This window comes from Talpa europaea (assembly GCF_964194135.1).
Source record: "Talpa europaea genome assembly, chromosome: 9".
Lineage (NCBI taxonomy): Eukaryota > Metazoa > Chordata > Mammalia > Eulipotyphla > Talpidae > Talpa > Talpa europaea.
This window is the reverse complement of record NC_140076.1, coordinates 36556351-36582841: the sequence shown is the minus strand read 5'-3', so window position 1 is coordinate 36582841 and position 26491 is coordinate 36556351. Positions and strand designations below refer to the sequence as shown.

Sequence of the window (26491 nt, the reverse complement as noted above, 5' to 3'; positions counted from 1 at the left end):
CTCTCTCCTGACCACCTGCTCTGTCCAGGGCCTGGCATGTTGAAACTTTTCAGTAGAAGCACTTACAGTAATTGGTTGAACCTAAGTTACCTCCCCCAACCTTTGCTTCTCACATCCCTTCTTAATGTCCTTCAGTTCCTATCTGATTCCTGGAGTTTCTTCCCCTTTCCAGCAAGGTTGATCCCATTGCAGGGGAAGCACAGTAGAGTGACTATCAATCTGAATTCTGTGCCTGTTGACAGCAGTGGACTTGGACTAGGAGTGCATCATACTGGTAACAGGAAGCCTGTGGTTTGACTCATAAAATCAAATGGAGACAGGGGTGGGGGAGGAAGGGAGTAGTAGGGGAGGGACCAGACCCAGGGCAGACTACCACATCTATGCCTTGGGCCCTTTCCTGTCATTTACAAGCCTGAAGCCTAAAACAAGAGGACTTAGAGACCCTGGGCATAAGCTGGAGAAATGGCACTTTCCTCTGAGGTACTTATGAAGATTATAGAGCAAACTTGAGGCCAGTGACGACATGGGAGCCACACCCACGTTGGAGTTTTTATCATTATTTTCACCTTTGCTCTGTCAGAATGGAACCTAATTTTCCTATTCTGGCTCCTTAATCATCAGGTCTAGGAGGCATGTTCAATTCACAGTAATCCCATAAAGCTTGTCAACATTTGGGGTTGGATAATTCTTTATTGTGGGAGCTGCACTATGCATTTTAGAATCTTTAATATATCCCTCATACTACCTACTAGATGCCAGTGGCACCCTTCCTAGTTGTTACAATCTAAAAAGTCTGCAGACATCACCAAATGTCCCTGGGTGGGAGAAGAAAGGGAGGTGCATAATTGTTCCTATTGTGAAGAAATGCCATTTTTGTCCTGTTTTGCTAGACAAGCATGACTTTCTCACTCTGTTTTTTGCCTCCACCTTGGATAAGGACAGAGAGATAAGACATACTTTGTTTCATTTACCATTCTTCTGCAATAGGGGAAAACAGAAGAGCAGGTACAAGTGTAGGCCTCAGAGTCAGGAGTGGGGAGTAACCAGCCTGGGCCTAGAACAAAATGCAGCAGATGCTCCTAGATTAGAAGGGCTGGTCGCTGTTCCTCTGTGGGTGACAGCTGTCCTGCTGGAATGCAAGGCCAACATTATCACTTCTTCCAGTTTTCTAAAGAAGCCAGGAAACAGGGCTTCAAAATGCATTTTCCAATTTATGCATATTAATGATAACTAATTGAAAGTTTTTAAAACACTGGCTACGCCCACTGAAAGATGGCGTTCAGATTCAGTTCCATACACTGTTGTGTCTTTTGCTTTACCATAAAAAAGACAAGACAAAGCCATGGCAGCCTTCTTTCCTAGGTCCCATGGCCAGAATTGCAAAACAGGAATCTGTGCTTTGTCACTCATTCTTCCACACAGGCTGCTCTTTGCTGAATGTCCTTCCTTGCCATTGTTTTGCACACAGAAGATTTTATTTAGATACAGATTGTGTTTTGGCAGCCATTCCTGTGCTCCCAATTATGCTGATGAATGAAAAGATGTTACCAAATATTCCACCTGCTTAGAAATACAGCACATCAGAGCTGGAAGAGCACTTTACAGATCAAGTTGTCCAACATTTTTATTTTGTTAATTTTTAAAAAAGATTTATTTATTTATGCATACAAGAACTGGGGTATAGGCCAGAGGTATTGGGGGGGGCAGTATGTGAGAGGATTCACCAGAGACAGAGTGGGGAGCAGAACAGGCAGACTGACTGAAAGATACTGCTGAGGGGAGCAGTGGGTGAGGCTGGAGAGGTCTGCCTCACCATGTGGGTAGCTCCCTGGCCAGCCGGGGATCCAACTTGTGCTGCAGAGGTGGATAGCTTCACTGTGCTGGGCTTAACCCATTGTGCCACCAGGGATGCCCTGGCCAACACTTTTAAAACATTTATTTTTAGCTGAGGACCAGTAAGAAAAAAACAAACAAACTCAGGTTCAATATATAAATTGGATGAGAATCAAGCAATTCTAACTAAAGTCGTGTGGGGGGACCCAGAGCCCATGATAATAGGATGTTCCTAAGGGCCCCACATAGACCCCTGAGGGTTTCTGGGGAGAAATCCTGAAGCACTGCAGAGAATAGTTTAAAACTACCTGTCTGGACCAACCCATCATTTTACCATTGAAACAGAATCCTAGAGCGGCAAAGAGGCATGTACAAGGTCATACAATGGATTAGCCATAGAATCTGGAGAAACATCTGGTCTGAATGTTTATCTCGAAGCATCACAGACTCCTTGCTGTTGGCAAATAACCTGTAGGATAAATGAATGTCTTTAAAAGAATAACACCTGTCAGGACTTTGAGGTTGCTAGAAAGAGAAACTGTCTCTGTCTGAATCAAAAAAGGCATTTCTAGCAAGGACAAGGAGAAACGTGGCTATAGGACAGGGCCAGAGCCTTTCTGGGTTCCAGAGCAGGTGGTGCAACTTTGCCTTCAGGATGTTCCATTATTTTGTCATTCTGCTAAAGCTCCAGTCTCCATGAGGTACCATTCTATTAGCCTTCTTTGATGACCTCTCTGGTGGTGCTCTCACCAAGACCATCCATCGAGGAAAACACTTTCCAAAAATAAAATACAGCCTGATGTTACTGGAAGGAGTTATGGAGAGGTCCAACAAAGTCACAGATTTCTACTGCAGAAAACAAGAATTAAGGGATGCTTTTGAAAAGTTGGCCACCTCCCTCCCCCACCTCTTGATCTGGCTTCCAAGGAAGAGGAAGAAAAGGAGAGTGTATCAGCCTGAAGGGGGTTTTCTGTTACCCCTAGTTACATGGCTGCTGTCATCTTGTTTGTTTCCCTAAGGTATAAGAGAATAGAAGGATAGAGAAGAGTGATTGGATGGTTTCCCATGACCACCCTATCCTGCCTTCCAACAGATGCTGGCATTAACATGCCTCCTCCCAGCATGCTAATGAGGTTAACCTGCTAATACAAACTCCCACAAAGCAGTGTACACACTAGAGACCAATGCTGCGAGAAGACTGCATTGGGTAATGATAGGTTTTAAAGTGTAATTCCCAGAATGGCCAAGACACAGGCAACTTCGAAGCTATCTGCGCAGCCACAGCTGAATGCCCATGTGGTAGTCATTCATTCCTTCTTCCAGGCTAACTGAATTCTACTGCATATATATATATATATATATATATATATATATATATATATATATATATAAGTGCAATGTGCTGGGGGTTAAAAATGGCTTGTAGTAGGTGATGGTCATGAGACCCAACTCTGTCCAAGGAGAATGAACAGAAATAAATGTGTTGGGGCTTTAGGAAAACAGGTTTTTTTCCCCAATTAAAATAAAAGGGAGGGGGGAAGCACATTCACTGAGCACAGCCTGTTGGTTTCTTGGGAGTTTTTGCCCATAAACTTTCTTCTTATTCCTTTGTGGAAAACAAAATGGCTGGAAGTATAATAGTCCCCTTGAAATCAAGAGACAAAAGTTATATTCCAAGGATGAAGGAGCAGCTTTGGCCTGACCACCTTTTGGCTTCATACAACAAAGGAAAACTAAAGCAGAACACATTCGGTTTAGTCACAGTAATCAGAATTCTGTCATCACCCCAGCTGAGACCCCTCCACCCTAATTTCTCAGCTGAGGTTTCTGAAGACCAGGGATACACAAGGACATTCCCAACATAACTACAAATCAGTGACTCAAGCGAGGCGAAAGAGCCTGTCTCTTAATCCCAAGTCCAATGTTCTTGCTAATAACCTTTTAGAATATGCAAATTATCTTCACAGGGTATAAAATAGCCAACTATGTTTTTCAAAGTCTACTGATAATGAGTAAATCATAATGCATGTTAACTTTTTGAAATTTTGTTTTAATGCCCAAAGCAATCAGGGCATCATCACCATGATCATCAGTATCATCATCATCTTCTTCTCATCAGAAAAAGATTTGAACAGCCCTATGATTATAAGATAACTAATTACACAGATAATCTCAGGCTTGAAGATTATTTAACATACTTCAGGGAAAATCTAGAGGAATGGTGTGTGTGTGTGTGTGTGTGTGTGCGCATGTGGACATGTATGTGTGTGCTTGTTTTGTGAGAGGGGATGTGTGCTGGGAGGTCTTGATGGGAGAAGGACCACATGTCATTACCAGGACCCAGCCACTAAATGGTTAATGCCATTTGTGTTTTGGGATCCTGGAACTGTGCCAAATGTAATGTACTTTTCCTGGTAGGATAGCATCATAACATTTGATGTCTGCTTAGAGTGAAGCAACGCACGTTTTACCAAAATGATTTTATACTCAGCCTTTTGACATTCACTTGAGTTAACATCAGGCTGCAGTAGAACAGTGTTCATGGGAAAGAAACACAAATGCAGTGGCTGCCATCATGGCCTCACACTTGGGGAGGTCACTCCTGGCAGAGCTATGAGAGCGACTGAGTCATTATTTTTAAGCATCTACAAAGTCTCCTCCTTGGTGCTAAGCTCCAGGGAAGGGTGAAAGGGTTGGAGAAGTGTAAGGCAGGGTCCCTGCCCTGCAGGAAAATCCCGTCATGGAGCTCTAAAAGTAGAGCAAACCGAGTTTAAAGAACAAATCAAGAGTATGTTCTTTAAAGTGAAATGTGTGCGGGAGACCCAGTTCAGCAAACAGGAGATAAGTGAGGGTAATAGGATGGCTGGGAGGGAGGTGAGGAAAAGGAGGAGAGGAGAGTAGGAGTGACTTTTTAGTTAGATCCCACAGGGTGGCCAAGTCAGAACTAAAAGAAAGAGGGGGAAAGAGCAGGCATTCCAGGGAGAGCAATCAGCATAAGCTAGCATGACTTCTTAGGGTTAGGGAGACCTGGGAAGAATAAGAAATAGATTATAGAGTCATCTATCCATTCATTCATTCATTCATTCAGCACTGTGGTAGGCAGAATAATCACTACTGCCCCAAATGTCCCTATCTTAACCCCCAGAGTCTGATATATATATGTATGTATGTGTGTATATATATGTATATATATATATGTGTGTGTGTGTGTATATATATATATATATATATATATATATTACCTTACATGGCAAAGAAGGCTTTTCAGGTGTGATTAAGAATCTTGAAGATGATTAGAGAGAGGATCCTGGACTATATAGATGAACTTAATGCAATTACAGGGCTCTTTTAAGTAAAAAAAAAAAAAAAAAGAGGACAGGGGAAAAAAGCAGGGGAGTCAGAGAGAGAGAGTGGAAGAAGCTCTGCTGTCAGTTTTGAAGAATGAGGAAGGGGCTGTGAACTAAGGATGTGGGTAGTGTCTAGAAGCTGGAAAAGGGAAGAAAAAAAGTCTCCCTTGACCCCTCCATAAGGAACTCAACCCTGTTTACATTTTGATTTTCATCCCATGAAACCCATTTCTGACTTCTGACCTGAGGAAGTATTAGATAATACACTTGTGTTACATCACTAAGTCTGCTGTGATTTATAACCACAGTGACAGGAACCTAAATGCCAGGCAGTATGCCAGTGGCTGGGCTACTGAAAGCATGTTGGAGATAGTGCCTCTGACCTCATGACTCATGATCATTGCACTGAATAGGAACAGACTAATTGCAGAACTATTTAATATGCCTGCAAAGGGGAAATAGCTGCAAAGCACCCAAATCTGTACAGGACTTCCACCCAATGATTGAAACAAAGATGGCCCCAATAAGGAAGTATGGAAGCCTTTGTCTCTAGGGCAGTACTGTCATACAGAGCTAGAATGTGAGCCACCTGCCTAAATTTAAATGCTTTAGTATCCACATTTATTTAAAAACATAAAAAGAAACAGTGAAATTAATGTTAAAATATACTTGATTTAACCCTGTATTCCAACACATAAATAATACAAACATGATTGAGATATGTTAGTTTTTGTTGTGTTTTTTTTTTTTCTTCAGAACATATTTGAAATCTTATTGCCCATCTCAGTTTGGACTGGCTCTGTTTAATTTGTTCAAAAGACACAGTAGTTTTTGTAGTGGATAGAATCACTTTTGAGAATAAGTAGGATTCACTTAAGGGGGCTTGTAGAGAAAGGATTCAGAGTGGGAATGAGGTCAGAGAGAGGGAGGGAGGAACATGGCAAGAAGAGGAAGGCACGTGTGCATGCCCAAGGAGGAAATGCAGTGTGCCAGAGGAATGGGCTAGGGGCTCAACGAAGGGAGGAGCAGGAAGCAGGTCAATGGAGAGCGGGAATGTGGGCATAGGATGTGGAGACAGAGGATCCAACCAAATGGACCTGCAGAGCTCCGTCCCAGGAACAGTGGAAGTCACAGTCTTAAGCTGTGGATCAACATGATCAGATCATGGCTTTGAAACATCTTTGAGGACAGATTAGAGAATATTTTGCTGGGTTAGAAAGGGTTTGGAGTGTGGTGACTGGCAGCCATGGGAGAGACGATAATTACATCCCAATCTCTTCCCATTCCAGCTCTTTACTCTAGAGATAAATGTGTAAATTCCAGGGAACTAGCTCCACAAGTTTGGACCATGTCTTTTCATATTGCTTTTTCCAGAATCCAGCAAAAGGCTGAGCCCAAAGTACTTACCACTATACAAAGCTCTTTGTTTATATTAAGTCCCGTAAACATCTCAACAAGGCTGCAAGATGGTATTATTCTTCACATTACAGATGAGTGAGCAGAGGCTCAGCAAAGTGAAATAACAGGCACAAAGCCACAAGGTCATGGAGTGACAGTGCTGAGAAAAAACTCAGAGATTCTACAGGACCCAGAGGAAAGCTGGGCCAGGCATGTTCTGGGTTGAGAGGACTGCTCCTCTCAGAAATGTGCCTGGAGATACAAGCCTGAGAAATGACCAGAGATAGGTGCTCTTTCTTCCCTTTTTAAACTGAATAAGTGATCTTTTCTGGTCAGCCCATCTTTCCTTCAGAGTTTCTGGGATATGAAATACAGGGTGTCACTGCGTGTCCTCCTTCCTCACTGTTATTTCAGAGTCTGTGCCAGCCTTTAGAGAGCCATATACAGCAGGGCCCTTGAATAACATTCTTTAGTTCAACATCATTTTATTACTATGCTGATTAAAAATGAAAAAACTCCCAGCCATCTTGGAAGGAAATATTATTCCAATTTTATTGGAGGACCTGCTTTTGTTACACATTGGCCAAAGTTTCCAAGAACCTATGGTGACATGAAGTAAAGAATTAATGTACTCTCAACCAGAGCCCCTTTTGTCCCATATCACCCTCATAAGGTCAGCAATTTACCCAACTTCATTCTCAGCTGGGTTCATAAATATATGGTCCCCTCTCCCTCCTACCTTCCTCCTTTTTTTCATCCTCTCTTGCTTTCCTTCTAGGTCATCTTCTCAGTGCCCTCAGACCTTTCACTTCACCCTCAATGTCTTCTGAGAGCTGTGATGATGACGCCATTATACATAATAGACACTGAGGCCAGAGAACACACAGGATTCCTTTTCACACCCAAGCTCTTCTGTCTGCTCTCAGTACTATCACGTTCCTTCCCAAAGCCTGTGTAATTTGACATTGGGGTTTATTTTGCTGCCTTATTGGCACTTCAAAAGCCTTCTCTAATTGGCATCTGCTCTGCTGAGATTCTTCTTCCATTACATGGCAAATACCCCCTGTGGAGACCCCCTCCCTTGCCTTTTTTCCAACACAGCAGCAGGTGTGTCTTTTGAATGAGGATTTCCCCCCAAATAAGATTGCATTTGATTAGCCTTCAATTAGTTCCATATGTGTGTGTGTGTGTGTGTGTGTGTGCAGTGATGTACATGAAGACACACCGAGGCATACATTTGGATGATTTGAACACAAAATCCGAGGTGCTGGAATTCATGTTTTCTAAAATGAATACAATTTTTTATGGAGCATTGTAAGGGCCATTGAGATTATGCTATATTTGGAGATAAGCATCTGTCTCTTCTCTTTCCCTATTCTTCCAAACATCTCTTCAGAACACTGCAAAGAATACAGGTCAAAAGTACCTAAGAAATCCCTGGTCTACAGCATGTCCGCCCTTTATTTTAAACCACCTTAAATATATCCTTATCATACGCAATGCCCTCCAGTATTCTACAGGCCTTTGTTGCATAAGCAATTTCTCCATTCCGTGGTGGCTTATCTGACAGTTTCCCATTTACCTTCTACTTATTATTGTACTCGACTTTGAATTTTAAAACCCCACTGTGGTTTGAAAAGGACTTAAAGGATCTTGAAGGACAAAATCAGAAACCTAGATTAGCAATTACTATAAACTTGCCAGAAAGTAAGATTTTTTTCTATTTGGACCAAAGTGAAGACTTGAGGCTCAAGTGTAATCCAAATGCATCCTATAATGAAGTCCAAATCCTAGAAAGGTATCTTTATATTTCACTCAACTCTCTGCCTGACTTCACCATTTCATTCTCACTAACTGAAAATATTCCTGGGATGATGCCTTCTTTATCTGAATTCTGGGGAAATATGCCATCATTAAGCCTCATTTAGGCTGAATGAAAATTCATTCTCTTGCTCTCTTCCCTCCTGGCTGCTTTTCTGAGCTTTAATCAAAAGCAACAGTACTAAGCTAAGCACCATACCACCTGAGTCTCTGCTCCCCCAGGAGATCGCTGCCTCCAGGCTAGGGCCACCGGTGTTCATCCTGACACTGGAGTAGACCAGAGGCCCTGAAACTCAGGATGAGAAAGAGACAGCTGCTGCTGTCTGACATCAGGCTATCAGTTTTAATGATGGGGTGGCTTAGATATGCTTGCCTTGCTACCCAGGAAGTCCCTGCAATGTCAAAGTACCCTTCTTTCTTCCCCTACTATGCCACTTCCAATGTTCGTATGCTCTGAGGAATCTGCTCAGTTCTGTTCAACAAGCCTGCCCTTTGTAGTACATTTTGGCCAAATTTCACTACAGTCACAGATACCACTGTATAAAGTGAGTCAGCTACCAAGCACCATTCTGGGTGCTTGATAAATAGTAATTCATTATTTATTTATTAGTCTTCACCCTATGAAATAAATACTATTCTCATCCCATGTTACAGATGAGGACACTGAGGCCCAGATGTCAGATCAACTTACCCAATGTTATATAGCTAGTTTTTAATGGTTGAGTCCATTTACAAACTCAGGCAATCAGTGCCCTTAACCTCTGGGCAACACTATCCCTGCTGAGTGTTCCAGGCCCTGTGCCTAGTACAGTTTAGGCATATTTCATATGTTTTTTTGACACGTGAGTATTGCTGTTGCACACACAAGTCACATAGCTAGTAATACAGGAGCTAGGCAAATTTAATGTCTTGTGCAACAGACATTGATTGAGCATCTAATATGCGTTACACTCAGTGTTGCAGATAATAGTGAAACTAGCCATGGCCTCTACTCTCACAAAGCTCTCCACAGAGGATACAGGTACATATGAAATGGTTCCACAAAAATATCATTGCAAAGTGGGGACAGGAGCCAGACAAAGGAAGTCAGTATGGGGTACCAGACACCTGGGAGTGAGGTGGCTATACTGTGGGGGCTTTCCTCAGCTCATCCATCCAGAAGGAAGCCATCCAGGGAAAGCCAGGTCATAATGGAGAGGGGGGTTTAGGGTACAGGAGGGGAAAATATCAGCAGAGGACAGTGTATGCGTAGGTCTATGAGTAGAAGGACCAAGGTGAGTTTGTACCACTGAAAACATAACATCAAGGAAGAAAGGCCTGGAAGGCCTTGAAATGAAACCAGAAACAAGAAGTTGCAGTTCATTTGACTCTAAAGTGATGTTTTAACCCTCACTATTCCACAAACCATATTATCGTAGTGGATGCTTAGCAAGAAATTTGGTTTATCTTGTCTCATGAAGCAGTAGGTAAAGGCATGACTTCCAATCTCAGAAACAGGGTCTGTATTTGCAGGCAGACATAATTTCAAACATCCCTGTGATTTGCCATCACTAGACTATTCCACCCGAACCCCATCAGCAAAGGAAACCACACAGGTGGGAACCCTTGTAAACAGTGACGCACTTTGGATTCACAGGCATGTTATTACCCTTGATAACAGAGCTCATTGAGATAATCCATGTGTCCCTTACAGGAGTTAATATATGTGAAGTATTCAAATGGTGCCTGTTTTCCGGTACACAGCTAAATAAATGCTATTGTTTTTATGATTCTGCCTTCCTTTTGTTTTATTTTTTCTCTAGTCTTGGTCTGAGGAGACCCTCGCATAACAAAATCAGGTTCATGTGACCATGTCCCTCTTCCCTTTTAGGCCAGAACAAGATCCGCTTCATCCCGGGCATGGTGGGCCCTATATTAGAGATGACACTTGTCCCTGAGACTGAGCTCCGGAAAGCCACCATACCAATCTTCTTCGACATGATGCTATGTGAATATCAAAGGAGTGGGGATTTCAAAAAGGTAAAAAATGAGACTGGAAACTGATGCCAGCATCCCTAATCCCCAGCCCATTTCCCCATAATGATATCCTCGTTCCATCTGCCTGGGTTTCATTCAGAGCTTGACGGATAGGATGAAGACACTTATTCATGTGCCTGGGATGAGCTGGCAGATAAGATTTGGTCTGTATTCTATCATGCTTTCCTGCCTGAGGCCAAGATTAAAATGTATTTTCTTGCTGTGTAGCAGCTTGGCCCCTTTCTCAATAGTATGAGAATCTGACTCTCCCCTGCCTAAGAGTTCCCCGTAAGGGTGTCTAGAGGCCCTGCCCCATCCACCCAGCCAAGATGTGCCATGCACCTCTGCCTAGCACCTCCTTTTCTGGGATGTCTTGGAAGTTCTATTCTGCCTGGAAATAACTACCCTGCCAGGTAAAGTTGACAGCAAATCACCTGACCCTTCACCCAGGAGAGACCAGTGAATTAGCATGGTAGTATGAGGCTTTTCCCAGACTAGAAGAGTGAGCCATATATGTAAAACCTAAGGGTCATTGGCTAAGTATTTTCATAGAAAATCTAGCCTTATTTGAAACATAGAGACCATTTTCTGGACCCAGTCATTCTAGAAGCTTTTGGCAGTGGGATAAGTACTTATTTTTGCAGTAGGTTTCTGGCAGCTTTCTATAGTTTCACCCAATTTAGGAAGGTTGGTCTTTGTCTTTTCAAGGTACTTTAGACATTCTCTTTGACCTTACCATCCTATCCTCTGTGCCACCTTTGTGCCTGGATTTACCTCTAACTGGCTACTTTTCGGGCCTCCCTGGTGGCTCAGCGGTTGAGCGCTGGGTTGCGAAGCTGCCTGCAGCCTCTGCAGCACCGGTTCGATCCCTGGCTGCTCCCCAGCCACCGGAGGAGGGTCCCACATGGCGCGCAGACCTCTCCTGCCGCCCGCTGCTCCCCTCAGCAGTGTACTTAGGTCCTTCTGCCTGCTGTGCTCCCTGCTCTGACTCTGGTGAATTCTCTCACCCTCCCGCACTTCTGACTGTACCCAGTGCATGTATAAACAAAACAAACAAACAAACACATAAATAAATAAAACATGCCGTTTAACTGGCTACTTTTCCATCCTCCAGTATTTTTGCCTCTCTTCTATGTCATATCCTGCCAGGGGATTAATTTTCTTTAAAAGCTACAATATGTCTTCAAATAAAGTATTTGTTTAATGTCATTTCTTTATAACATTGATGAAAGAAAAAAAAAGTCCCATCCAACACTGAATGAAAGAATGAACAAAGCATTCTTTTTTGAGAACCTTTTTTCATTCATTGTATTTCATTTAAAGTATCAGTTTCCAAGAACCTATCAATGATGTTAAGTGAGGATTTACTGTACTTTAAAGGCAGCAGATTGCAAATGGCCTTTTCTAATTAGACAGCCACATGCAAAAGACTGAAACTAGACCACTATCTCACACCATACACAAAAACTTATTCAAAACAGATCAAATACTTGCATGCAAGACCCAAAACCATGAAATCCATAGAAGAAAGCAGGCAAAACACTCGATGACATTGGCTTCAGTGATGTCTTTGGGGAGTTGTCTCCAAAGGCAAAGGAAACAAAAACAAAAATAAACAAATGGGACTACACTAAACTAAAAAGCTTCTGCACAGAGATAGAAACTATCATTAAAACAAAAAGGCACTTTACCAAATGGAAGAAAAATATTTGCACATTACACATCCAACAAGGAGCTAATCTAAAATCTACAAAGAGAGCATGCAATTCAACAATAAGAAAACAAATAAGCCAGTTCAAAAAATGGGCAGAGGAGCTAAACAGACATTTCTCCAAGGAAGACATAGAGATCGCCAACAGGCACATGAAAAGTGTCCATCATCACTTATTACCAGAGAAATGCAAGTCAAAACCATAATGAGATATGATTTCAAACATGTGAGAATGACCCACATCAGAAAGACCAGAAATAACAAGTATTGATGAAGGCATGGGAAAAAAGGAACACTCATATAGCGGTTATGGGAATGTAAAGTGGTCCAGCCCCTGTGGAAACCAGTATGGTTTCTCAAATAATTAAATACACATCTGGCGTATGATCTAGCAGCCCTTTTCCTAGTTATATACCTGAATAATAATAAAAATAAACGTGAAGGTATATTTACACTGCATTCTTCATAGTAACACTATTTATTCAATAGCCAAGCTATGGAAACAAAATAAGTTCCCAAAGATAGATGAGTGGTTAAATAGATGTCGTTTCTATACACAATAGAGTACTACTCAGCTATATAAAAAAAAAAATCATACCTTGCCATTTTTGACAATATGAATGGAAGTAGATGGGATTATGCTAAGTGAAATACGTCAGAAGGAGAAAGACAAATACAGGGTGACTTCACTCACATGGGAACAAAAGAAACAAAGCAAAAGAACAGACAAAAGCAAACCAAAATAAACCCTTAATGTCTGACAGTAGAACTGAAGCTACTAGCAAGGGAAGGTGGGATGAGAGCCCAATGAAGTAGGCTAGAGAGTTCCTGGGGCTTGGGTGGTGGGTATGGTATCATAACATCCCACAGACAGTGCTGTAAACCAATGTTGCCTCAATAAGCATAATAGAAAAGAATAAACATCACACTAAGATATATACATACACATATACATACATACACATATATTTGTGTGTGTTAAAAACTGCCATTCCTTAACATCCTTAGGAAGCTTACCCCTCTCTTATTCATTGTTTCTCTAATCTTCACCCAATAAAGCCTTAACTTCTTAGCCCTCCTTGCCAGGCCTTCAACCAAATTTTTCAGTCATTCTCTTGAGCTCTTTCTCCCACCTCACCTTTCTCCAGGCATCCCCACAGCTCACCTGGATTGTGTTGCTTCAGGGAGTATCCTTTATGCAATTGGTCTTCTTGCTACTGCCTTACAGAGTTCATAGTCCTGCCTGCCAACTCCTTCCCCACTCCTACCGATCCTATAAAGGCCCATCCCAGTGCTGCGGGACCTTTAAGAGATCTTTGCTCTCTATTCCTATATCATCTTATCTATGTGAGCTATGATTATTACATACTGCCTGGCATATACTCACACCTGTGCTTTTTTCTGTGTATCCTTCATTCTCATCTAATAAAAGTGAAGATGATGATGATATGATGATGATGATGAGGAGGAGGAGGAGGAGGAGGAGGAAGAGGAGGAGGAGGAGGAGGAGGAGGAGGAAGAGCCTCAGGAGGATGAGGAAGAAGAGGAAGGACCATAACTGCTATTAGCAGGGTGTTTATTAGGTGTCAGGCACTGCAGTTACTTTCCATTAGTACATTAGTTCATGTAACCCTTTTCATTACAACATAGAGTTGTAATGAAACATACATCATCATCACCATTTTAAAGATGAAAACACAGAAGCAGACAGTTGAAGTCATTTTCCCAAAGCACATATCAAGAAGGGTGATCCCCAACCCTCGCTGGGCCCACCACACGGTCCAGCCACTAGGATTGTCTAAATGTTGCCTGAATTAAAGAGTGGATGACAACACTTCAAGCAGGGTGCTGTCAAGGTATGTTCCATGAAACACTAATTAGTGTTCCATGCTCTGGGGGAAGAGGATTTCAAGGTTAAATACCTTAAGGAAAGCACTGCATCTCCTCATTTCCTTGTGGATTTCCAGTGCATATGAGCAGAGTCAGGGCACTGAAATGTTCCCTAGTAAACAAACTCATTTAACTGCTCAAATTTATCTGCATGAAACGCATCTATCGAATGTGCCTCTTTGCCAATCTCTTTGAAAAACATTGTTCTAAGAGGAGAGAGACACTAATTAGCCATGATGATGCCACTGTGAGAGGCTGCTCTCCCCCTCAGGGTAGGCGGGCCTTCTCTAATCTCACAGGGCCAGTGACCCGCCATTCTCTCTGCACTGAACCTGAAGAGAAAGCCGACAGAGGAGTTCAGACGGGGAGACAACACCCACTATTTGGGGTGGAGCCATGGGGTACAAGGTGAACCCCTGATTGAGTGAAGGCAGTTTGGAATCTGCTATTTTTAAGGGGAAAGCAAAGTCTGTGCAGTTTGTACTGTGCAGAGACCACACCACACAATAGTGTCATGCACATTCACAGCAGTCCTGCCAAAGGTAGGGCTCCAGCTGCCTTTGGGTTGTCCCACGAACAGTTGTGCGAAAGAAACACTGAGTACCTGAGGGTGAGCGATGTCCAAAGGAGATGGGAGCCTGGACATTTCTGAATAAAGGCTGACAGTTGTGTTGGGTGACCTCATGTCTTCAGCAGCTTGCCAGTGGCTTGTTTTATCTGCCCTAAAGCATGCCCTAATTTCAGTATCCCGAGGACATGGGCACCCCTGCTTTTCATGACTGGTGTCATCTGTGGGCTCCTCACTCTAGGTGTGCATTCTTTGAAGCATTTTTCCTGATTGCTTCTCTTCCTTGCTCCCTTATAGAAAGAGACAGGGCAATCAGGCTGCCTAATGGATATAAATATCAGTTTGGCAGATTCCACTGAGACTGAATCTTGGCGTGGAGTAAGTTGGTGAATCAAACGGTTTACAACATAATATAGAAAAGAGCAAATCAATTCAATAAATATGTCCTGAGCATTTATTGTCTTCGGGACACTGCTTTGAGATCAGATAGGCTTGCTGCTTACTAGCAAATAGTTTGAGTGAATTATTGAATCTCTCTCAGCCTCAGCTTCTTCATCTGTGAAATGGGCATCATAATAAGTCCCCAAACCCAAGCTCCATGGGGGGTGAATTTGGAGCAGGCAAAACTGAGGTAACAAAGAAATTAAGAAGCTTAGGCTGACTTACTGGTGTCAGTTTTTGTTCTAGTTATCGCTCTGCTATCTGGTTCCATCATACATCTCTGCCCCTCCAAGTCATTATCGGCAACAAACCTTTGAAAAGGAGCTCTTATTCCCTAAGCTGCACACTTCAGGGGGGCTGAGCTTCTATCAAGGAACATTCTAGACAAACAGGATGATGAAAACAGCCAAACAGTCGGGAGAGGCAGCAGATGCACCATAGGGCTGCATGTGCATGTGAGGGTCATGTAGGTTTGTTCTGCTAGGAAAGGGGAACCACAGCAGGGCTGGGCTCCTAGAGTACATTTCTTTTTTCCTGAGTAAGGTCTTATAATTCTTCATGGGCCTCTGTGACATCTGACTTCTTTAAAAGTAATCTGCAGAGCCGCTTGATAAATATCCACCCCCAGCAGGGGTGGAGTAGGGAGTCAATGGTGTGATATAGTCACTTACAGAGGATGTGGATGAAAATGGCATTATTTGGAGGAGCTAGAGATGCATCCTAAACTCTGCACCATGACAATGTTAGGGATGTGACCTGTATTTGGGAGGGTATGTGGACCCTCAGGCCCATCCTAGGTCAAGTTCATCCACACCTTGAAACCTAGGCAGAGTCCTACTTTGCCTCTGTTTTCTTGTTTGTAAAATTAGATGATGACATGCAGTTCTCTCCCTTGATTGTTGTAAAGATTAAATGCAATTGTGATGCTATTGATGACCTTGTCAGCAGTGGCATCATGATCATTGCTAACAATTATTCAGTACCAACTCTGTGCCAGGCACCAGATTAGACCTTTACATGTGTTTCCTCATTAACTTCTCTCAGTACCACTGTAAAGTAAGTGCTGTTTTAAATCTCCGTTCAATAGATGAGAAAAGGTGACGTGCCTCCAAAGGGCTTATTAACTTCCCGAAGGTCATATGACAGGGAGAAAAGCCCAAACAATACTAAAACCAAGTCTGTTTGATGCCAAAGGCTGTGGTCATCCCCACTCCTGGGCACAGTGCCCTTCTGGAGGCAGGAAGGGTCAGAGTCTGCTCTGGGATATGCTGGACTGAGACCTTGACTCTCCTACCCAACCCAGAGGGCTTAGGAGCTGGCATCATCCAGCTCCACACACTCCCTGGCACCCTGTTATTTCCCTCCCTGCAGGCTCTTTTGTGACCCTAGACAAGTGCTTATTTACCCCATCTACTCTGCTCAGCTCTAGAGGCAAGTTCATCTCATGGGGGGAACTATGCCAACATCCACCCCTGAAAGACTCACACAAGAAAAAAATGCTGCTCTTCTCCCCCAAAGCTGCTTTTCAGTAACATTCAGTGGTGATAACAGTAGCATGGCAGTCATCATAAGAAGACGAGCAGACCCAGTGCACACGTGAGCCTGAGCGTGTCTCCAGTGCTGTGTACATAAGGGTGCTTCTGCTCCTCCTAACCATGTGCACAGTTGGAGCCACTGTTATGCCTATTGTCCTGATCGTGATCCACAGACTAGGACCCACATGCCAAATCTACCACATGGTCTTATAAATAAACTTTTAGTGGAGAAGAGCCATGCCAATTTGTTTATTTATTATCTATGACTGCTTTTGTGTTACAGCAGCAGAGCTGAGTGGTTAAAACAGAGGCTGTCTGATTCCCCAAACCTAAAATATTTACTATCAGGCTTTTTAGAGAAAAGTTTGCCAACCCTGATACAAACTAGAAACTGAGGATTAGAAAGATCAGCTAAACTTTTCCAAAATGGTGGCGGGAATAGAGGAGACCTTTGAACCCACACAGCCTAACATCATAGTCCACTCTTTCAGTCGCCCATCTGTATTTCTTCCTGCCTAAGGCTTGGCATGGTAGAGATCTAATCAGGAGATCCCCCCAAGCCCCAACTTTGGATAATTCTTGACACATGCAAAATTTGTCTTGTAAAGGGTATGGCTCATGTGCAGTGGCAGCCCTGACACTCACCATCTAGGTCTACCCCATCTAGGTCTCCATTCTTATTTCCTCCCTTCCTTTCTGAACTCAAGGCTCCAGCTGAACTTCTCTCTTCATTTTTTCCCATATTCTCACCTCCACACCTTTGGTAATTCCATTCCCTCCACCTGGAATGCCTGTTCTTTTCACATTTATCACGGCTCTACCCATCTTTCTGGGCCTTGTGTATCTCTTTCAATAAATCCTCTTCAAACATAGCAACACACAGGTAATTCTTTCTCATTTGTGTTATATCAGCACAAGCTTCTGGTTCTTTCCTTTGGCCTTTCCCATACAAAGGTGAATGAACAATGGCTCTATGGATGATATTCAAACCAGGGGGGAAGGGCATAGGGTATCTGACTTTCATCACCTAGAGATCACAGCTCATTAGACTGAGCTTGATCCTTGTGGACTGGAAGTGTTCTGCTAAATGGTCTCTGCCAACCATCTGAGACTTCAAACAAACTTGAAGAACTCTCTGAACCTCTATTTCTTCATCTGTAATCATAACCAACACTTTGTGAGGGTGGCACTAAAAGCAAGGGTTGGCTGCTTATGATTTGTTGTATTAAAAGATGATTCTCGATCTCCAGACACCATGGAATTATGAGGACTGAGAGTAAAGAGGCTGGGATAGAAGTTAGGAGTGTCCAAGCATTTCTATGACCTTGATGACCTTCACTCAGGCCTCTTTCCTTTCTCCTGGTGCTAGTTTCTTATTTAGTGGTAATGTGGGGGAGGGACAGACTGCTTGATGTGGAGGAACTCATCAGGGTATGACATTAAGTAGTACACACTGTTTTGCATTACAGCCAGATAAAAAAGACACAATGTGACCCTTCAAAATGTTGAATAAGCCATCAACTCAACTGGGTGAGATGCTTCTTAACATTGGAAGTAGGGAGATAGAACACTTCTTGGCCTCAGTGTGACAAGCTTTGGTGTAACCATAGGTGCATACTCATAGGTCACTTATATCATCTGATTGCTAACTATTGCATTTATCACCAATCTTGACACTGAGGCATCAGCCTATGTAACTAAACAATTTCAGGTGTGGCTGTATCCAGATATTCAACAAGGCCATCAGGTTTCAATCTGTCTCTATCTCTGCTTTCCTCTATATTGTTGTCACTCTCAGGCAGGCTCTTTCATTGTGGTTACCTCCATTATCCTCAGACCTTTCATCTTCAAGTTGAGTAGAGGGACTCTATTTGCTAAAATTTCCAACAAAACCTCAGGTTTGAGTCTCACTGGCTTAACCTGGACCTTTGTTAGTTCTAGAGTTAGATGGTGGAAAATACAGATTAGGAGCTAGGTCTAATGGAGATATATAGTCAATTCACTTGAGTCCCCCAGACTAAGATTATGGCCAATGTGATCACCTTATAACGGAGAAAGGAATGTCAGGCAGGCAGAAATAATAGCTGTGCATGACAACATCTCAATCTCTATAGATGCAATGCTCTGTCATGTACCTCCATGTCTTTGCACATATCATGCCCTCTACTTGGAATACTCTTCCCCTTTTCATCTTCTGCAAAATTCCAACATAAACTGAGGACAAGTTCAAATGGCATGGGGGCTGTGAGACTCCCTCCCTGACTCCTGTACCTTTCTTCCTCTCTCCTCCTTTTCCTTCTCCCTCCCTTATGCCCATCTTTCTGTTCCATCACTTATCTATTATTCCTCTTCATTGTCTGAGAACTCCTAAAAGACAGACGTAGTGCCCTGTTCTGTTTTGCATTTCCATTTCCTAGCACTAACGTTGAAGAGGGTGGGTGCTCCTGAAACTTTGGTTAAAATAATGAAGTTGAAATTAGGTTGTTCTAATACTGATTTTCACCTCCTACTTCTTCAGTTTGAAAACGAAATCATCCTCAAGCTGGACCATGAAGTGGAAGGGGGTCGAGGGGATGAGCAGTACATGCAGCTACTGGAGTCCATGTAAGTTCCATGCCTGACATGGGAGAAGCCCCCAGTAAGGTGGGGTGGGAGCTATAGGACTCAGAACCCCAGGGTGCTGAAAGGGCTTTAGTGTCTCTCCCCCCACCTCCTGCAGAACTCTCTGGAGGCTTGTGGGTACTGAATAAATTCCAATTTGAAAGGGAACTTCACATTTCTCCCTAGAATGGCTATTTCTTTGATATAGATGGAAAGGGCCAGAGAAACAGAAATTTGCTGTGTTGGGAAGTGGGAAATAATCCAACAAAAACTTTACTTTTGTTTGCTTTTAGCTGTGGCATAATTCTTGCTGTTTGTCCCTCTTTGGCATAGTTAATCTTAAAGGGGCATTGATTTTGACCAACACTGATGAAGCACATGCAATATAGAGGGACCAGACTCAGTGCCCTCCCTGTGTTGTCTCCTTGGGTCAGGTTTGCTATCTTTGATCCTGGTATCACAGAGGTGGCCCTCAGGGCTCAGGAAAGTATCTTATCCAGGAAAACTTGACCAAGCTAGTCAAGTGGACAAGTGGAAACCCTGAACAGGCTCTGCTTGACTCCAGTACACAGGCCTGGGTGAGGAAACAGCAGACAGTGGACAGCACTGGATTCAGAGTTGGGACTCCATTTTGATTTTATAATAGTATTGAGATAGACTTCACATGCTATAGAATTCACCTAAAGTATATGACATTTCACTTCCCTTTAGTATATTCACAGAATTATGATACCAGGATGATGGTCAGCTTTAGAATATTCTTTGTTACCTCCTCAAAGAAGCCCTGCACCCCTTAGCTGTCATCCTCCCCCAACCCCTGCCCACTTTCTGTTTCTGGTGGGTTTGTTCCTCTGGACACTTCTTATAGATGGAGCCTTGCGATATATGGCCTGTTGTGGCAGACTTCCACATTGCACACTTTGAGGTTCATCCATTCTGTAGCATGTGTCCAGACTTCATTTCTGTTTCTTGCTGAATAGTATTCCACTGTTCGCTTATACCCCAGTTTGTTTTTTTATTTTTTAAGATTTATTTATTTATGCACACAAAAACTGGTGTACAGTCCAGAGGTGCAGGGGGTGAGAGGATCCACCAGAGATAGAGTGGGGAACAGAACAGGCAGATCTACTGAAACACACTGCTGAGGGGAGCAGCAGGTGAGAAAGGAGAGGTCTGCTATGCCATGTGGGTCACCTCCCTGGCTGGCCAGGGATCGAACTCATGCTGCAGTGGCTGCACACAGCCTCATAATGCTGACACTTGCCCAACTTGCTCAACCCCTTGCACCACCAGGGAGGCCCAATATACCTCAATTTGTTATCCAACCTTCAGTTTATTAACATTAAGTCTGTTTCTACTTTTTGCCTGTTAGGAATAATGCTTCTATGAGTATTGTGCGAACATATGTCTACAATTCTCTTGGGTATATACCTAGGAATGGAGCTCTGGATCATATGGTATCTCTCTATATTTAACCTTCTGGGAAATCACCAGACTGATATCCAAGACTGTACCACTTACATCCTCACTAGCAATATGTAAGGGTTCCAATTTCTCCACAGTCTCCTCAGCACTTGTTAGTTCTGTCATACAGAATCTACCCAGCCTAGTAGATGCAAAGGGACATCTCATTGTCCTTTTCATTCGTATTTTCTTCATGGTTAAGATATTGAGTGTCTTTTTATGTGCATATTGACAAATTGTGTATCTGTGGAGAAAGTTATTGGGTTTTAATTCTGGTTCTTCCAGTTACCAGCTACATAAGGTTGGGTCAATCACACATCTTTGGTCTCAGGATTCCCACCTATATAATAGGGATAATAAGCCTGCTGAGGTTATTTTGAAAACTGAATAACTCTATCCCCGGTTTCTCGCTCTGATACCATGTATTTGCCTCCCCACCGTCATCCTCACCCAAGATTTAGGAATGTGGCTCAGATAACCCAAATTTTCTTCTTGTTGCATATTTCCTGATTTATGTTTCCCTTATATAACTCAGATTTTGGGTTCTTTCCCCAGTCCTTTTTTTTTTTTTAATATTTTACCTTTAACAACAAAAACACATGAAAGACCTTGCTATGACCCTGATGGTGACCCTCTCTGCCCTGCCCAGCAGGCAGCATGGAGCTCCAGCCCCCTCCTGTATGCATAGCCTTCACTATTTCCCAAAAGGCAAGCACCACTCAGTGGAGGAGGTAGGGTGGGTATCAATCTGATGGTCCAGGGGGAAAAGCAACATTTTGCCTGAGTCCAAGTTTGTCTTGAAGTTCTAAACCTGGAAATTCTAAATATTGACCAGAAATGAAACCATGAATGGTGCTGGCAATTTCCATTTTTATAAGCAGAGAGCGCCCTGCAGCAGTCTTCAGATGGTCAGCAGGATTTTCCAATCCTTCCTGAGTGATTATTTATAAAAAGAATCCTTAGAGGTTGAGGCAATTAAAAACAGCTCATTATTTTTCTCCAGAGAGAGAGGTGTAAATGATTTTTGTAAAACGAAGCAAGCGGAACCTGAGGAGTCAGGGCCCATCAAAATGTCCAGGGGTCCAGTCCTCACTCCTTTGAATTTTCTGAGCCTCAATTTCCTTATCTACAAATCAGGGTTAAAAGTGCTATCTAGCTCTTAGAGTTTTTGTTGCAATTAAACAGAAAAGTTTAAGTGCTTAGAACATTTTTTGATACATAGTAGGTAGTCCAGGAGTATTAACTACTATTATTATTATTATTCTCCAGGTGATATGGTTTTTGAAGCCATAATCCTACCTCTCTCTTCTCTTCCAGCACAGTCATCCTGGCCCCTCCAGTCCTACCTCCCAACCCCTAATTTGGAGCTTCCACTGATATGCAGGGACCTCTCTAGGCACACAGTCTAGTGGGTACTTGACTCTGTAGTTGGATGGTACCTTTGTGGCTGGAACAGAGTTCCCCTGCCTGTGGTAGCTGTAGCCTTGCATCTGGTCATAAGCTAAGCCCATGGAGTAGGGCTGAATTTCAATCCCATGTTGTTCTTGTGCAGGGCACAAACTGCATCCTATTCCTCCCTACCCTGAGAACCCATTCCCGCAAGTCCACCTCTGTCTTAAAGTGAGTGTCCCACATTGTTGGAATAAAGTGATACGCTTTACCCACCTGTATTTCCATCTGCCTAGGGGTATTTCCATTCCCAGATGAGGGGGCTGGAAGAGGCTGAAGGGGACAGAGAATGTATGTGCTGGAACCTAGATTTCCCCAAGCCAGTTCAGTACCTTAAAGAGGACCTGTAATAAAAGGCAGTCCATACAGAGTTGAAAGTCCATTTCTATCAGAACTGACAGAGGTATGGGCCTGTGCTCCCTGCTTCCAGGGCCTCCATGTTAAATGCAAATCAGTTCAAAGGTGGTATGATTGCCCTCCAGCCACTCCCCCTCCACAACCCCCTCCTCCAAACAGCAACACTAGCTCACAGTGACCAGTGCTCTCTGCCTCTCCAGACAGGAAGTCTTGGGAGTAGATCAGGCTTTGGGTTTTACTACTATTCCTGATAGGGAGTGATCTTCATGCCACTGCTCTTTTTATTGTCACTTACTCCACTGTTGGAGTCACAGCTGAGGAAAAAACTGTGACCTGGCCAGGGCTGAGATGAGAACCCAGCCCTGTGTGCTTTGTGTTTCATCTGTAAGTTGAGGGTTGCAGTAGTGCCCACCTCAAGGAGATTTTTGTCAATATTAAACAATATTACAATTAAATGGACATAGCATCTAGAACACAGGAAATACTCAATAAGTGGTAGTATCATTACATATTACGGTTAGTTTTAGTTTCTATATCTGCCTCCCCTGCTAGAGTGCAGGAGGAGGTCATTCCTGGAGGTCACTTCCTTAATGATTTCTATATCCCTAGAGTGGTATATGTTGAATGGATGGATGGGTAGATGGATGGATGGATCTGTGGATGGTGGTAGGTGGTGGATGCATGGGTGGGTGACTTAAAATCAATCTACCCATCCATCTCACTAATTCTAGACAATATGAGAAATGTTCTACCTCATCCATAAAGAATAGAAAAGCTAGGAAAGTCAAGACTTTATTCTTCTAATAAATCCTTGCTTCTCTAAGGGCTAACAGCATTAACATCACCAGGAAGCTTGTTAGAAATGCAGAATCTTAGGCCCTAGCCCAGACCTACTGAATCAGGATGGATTACACAGTGCCTAGATGATTTCCATGTACTTTCACATTTGCAAATCAGTGGACTAAATCAGTGATTCTAAATTTTGGCTGCACATGGGAATCTCTTGAAGGCATAGGAATCACCTATAGGACTTAAAAAAATAACATGTTGCAGTCTAACTCCTACCCTAAAGTTGTTGACTTGGGTGACCACTGAGTTTTGTCAAACCCCACCACAACCTACCCCTAGATGATTCTAACATGCAGGCATGGCTGAGAACCACGGGTCGGGCCTGGCTCAGGCACTGAGATGCCTGATGCCCTGGGAGGCTAGAGAAATCTTCCCCCGGGCCCCCAAACACTGGGATGAAGTTCCCTGGCATTGTCATTAGGGTGGGAGCAGGGCTGCAAGTGAGTATCCAAGAGGAGTCAGGCACAGCTGCGACTGAACCAAACAGGCCTAAATCACGGGGCTATTTGCATCTCTCAGTGAGAGCCTGAAACAGGTGCTTCCCCTCGGAAGATGGATTTGTCTGATCGCAGCCACAGTTTGAGATGTCGCCTCTTTGCAGCCTGGCTTAGCTTCCATGAGGAAATGACCCTCAGAAGTACTTGCTTTTTTCACCTTTCCCCTCCAAGGAGCCCTTGGGACTCAAACTGCCAAGAGGAGAGCAACCCAATGCAAATTGTAGCCTGAGTAATATATGTCTCCTCAGGATCACCTCAGCATTTGCCTCTCTGTGGAAGACATTTGAACAAATAGTATTTGACTTGACTCCCAAGGTCACCACTGCTCATGAGCTGGGCGATCCTAGAAAGGTCATTTAAGCTTTCTATGCCTTGATTTCTTCATCTGTAAAATATGAGGAATAATTTTTACTTATAACAATTATTTTGATCATTTCTTACGAAAAAAAATTCTGCAGTGTCTGGTAGAGAATGAGGATTTATAAGATATAGTCATTAATCAAAATTGTAATCCATCTGTCTCTCTCTCCCTGACCTGTGGGTCTTCTGAGGTAGACATGATTCATTTTATATTCCTTAATTTTTCATCTTTTTCCTCATTCCCACCCCATTCAATGCCTAGCACAGTGCTGAGCAATAGATGCTTAAAGAATATAACATTTTTGTTTTTTAAAATTTAGACATCAACATTACAACACATGTTGTCAATATTTCAAATAACCTACGTACATTTAACTTAAAAAATGAACATGGTCCTCTGTTCCTCCACCTAAACTCCTTATCAAAAACCATCACCAGGCCTCCCTGGTGGCCTAAGGATTAAGTCACTGCTATCAAGTTATCTCCAGTCACTGCAATGTGAGTTTGTTCCCTGGCCAGGGAACTAACCCACATATGGAGCAGCAGACCTCTCCTCTCTCACCTGCTGCTCCCCTTAGCACTATGTTTCAGTAAATTAGCCTGTTCTGCTCCCCATTCTGTCTCTGGCCTAACCCCAATTCTTCTATGCTAAAAAAAAAAAAGCCATCACCATTAAGAGTTTGGTGTTTATCTCTCTGACCACATCCAGCACAAGTATAAACACAGACACACAATGCAGAAATGCTCTTCCACTACATAAGGCATGTGGTGGGTGACAGCATGGAGCCTGGAGGCAGACTGTTGCTATTTATCAATTGTGTGCCCTTGGACTAGTTAGCTGAATTCTCTGTGCCTTAGCTTCTCCACATTCTCTGTGCAGACTTCCCATCATCAGATGATGATGAGAGATTAAATGAGTTAAAGTTTGTGAGATGTTTAGAATGATGCCTGTGATATGGTAGACAATATGTGAGTTGATTAAAATATACATATATTGTTCTGAGACTTGCTCTTCTCACTGAACTGTGTATTTTACATTGAGCTTTTTATGTCAAAACAAATCTGTTTCCCATACTTTTTAATGGCCTCATTGAACTACATTTGTGAATATGCTTTAATTTTTGTAACCATTTCTCTTTTATGGACATTTAAGATGGTTCCAACTATTTCACAATTAGATGTAATTTATAAGTATTATAAGTATAAAATTTTGCATGGTTTTGGGAAATTTCTATAGAGTAGATTTCTCCAGGTAGAATTGTTGGACACGTGCCTTTACAATTTTGATAGATATTGTGAAAATCATTGCCTCCAATAGTTGTACTGGCTTTCTCCCAAGGTAGATGTATAAAGGTAACCATTACCCCATACCACTGCCCATTCTGGGATTTATTTTTCCCCCATTTTAATGGTGGAGGAAAAAATTAAATACCTTCTCTACTGTGTATAAGTGTATAAATGAATAAGTGATTAAATGATTCAATGAAATGAGCCTATGAATCTGGGGAGCTTGGACACATTGGTTTATTTGGCTTGCATTCAACTCTCCCCTCACCTCCACATCTCCCCCAGGCCCCAGCACACTCTTTCTCCCCAGGCCATCAGCTCACTGATCCCCATCTGTGCCCACAGCCTGATGGAGTGTGCTTCAGAGCACCCGACCATTTCCAAGTCAGTGGAGAGCTTCGTGAATCTGGTCAAAGGCCTCTTGGAGAAGCTGCTGGATTACCGGGGCGTGATGACGGATGAGAGCAAAGACAACCGCATGAGCTGCACTGTGAACCTGCTGGTACGGCGCTGGCGGGCATGTCCCCATCACGTCAGAGCAGAATCCTGGGGGCAAGGCTGACTTTGGGCTTCATTCTGATTCTTGATCAAGAAACAGGGCTAGGGCTTTGGGGAATAAACAAAACAGGGGATTGAGTACTTGCTCTGTCATCTACTAGCTCTGTGTCTGGAGAGTTTACCTTTCAATGTTTTAGTTTCTGTATATATGAAATGGGGATGAGTAGTCAGTCCCTTTAGCTCTTAACGCATCACATAGAAGGAAGGTGGCAGGATAAAGGGTTAAAAGTATGAGCAATCACAGCCCATGGGTTCTTATCCTTCTGATAATTCAGAGGTGAGACAAGAAACTTTTCTGAAGGTGTAATTGGCTTATCTGCTCCATGGGGAAAATTACAGTATCTGTTTCAGTAGGTTGTACAGTCCTGGCCCATGATTAAGTGCTCACCATGTGTTCCTTTCCTTCTCTTACAGAATGGAGTAATACCAAAAACCAGAATTTATAGAAATTTACAGTAGGTTAGGCTAAGTAGAGCAGCTAATACCAAAACCAAGCTCTTAACTCCTAG

General features: G+C 42.9%; 1 protein-coding gene across 1 annotated transcript in view; it reads left to right on the top strand.

Moving 5' to 3' along the window:
- The window catches only part of DOCK2 (dedicator of cytokinesis 2), a gene marked incomplete at both ends in the record, with an annotated part of 397682 nt that overhangs the window by 331641 nt on the left and 39550 nt on the right, over window positions 1-26491 (top strand). The window contains 3 exons of the mRNA XM_084243050.1: window positions 10270-10418; window positions 19079-19164; window positions 25770-25926. Of these exons, the coding sequence (XP_084099176.1) occupies window positions 10270-10418; window positions 19079-19164; window positions 25770-25926 (392 nt within the window). The remainder of the gene's footprint in view (window positions 1-10269; window positions 10419-19078; window positions 19165-25769; window positions 25927-26491) is intronic.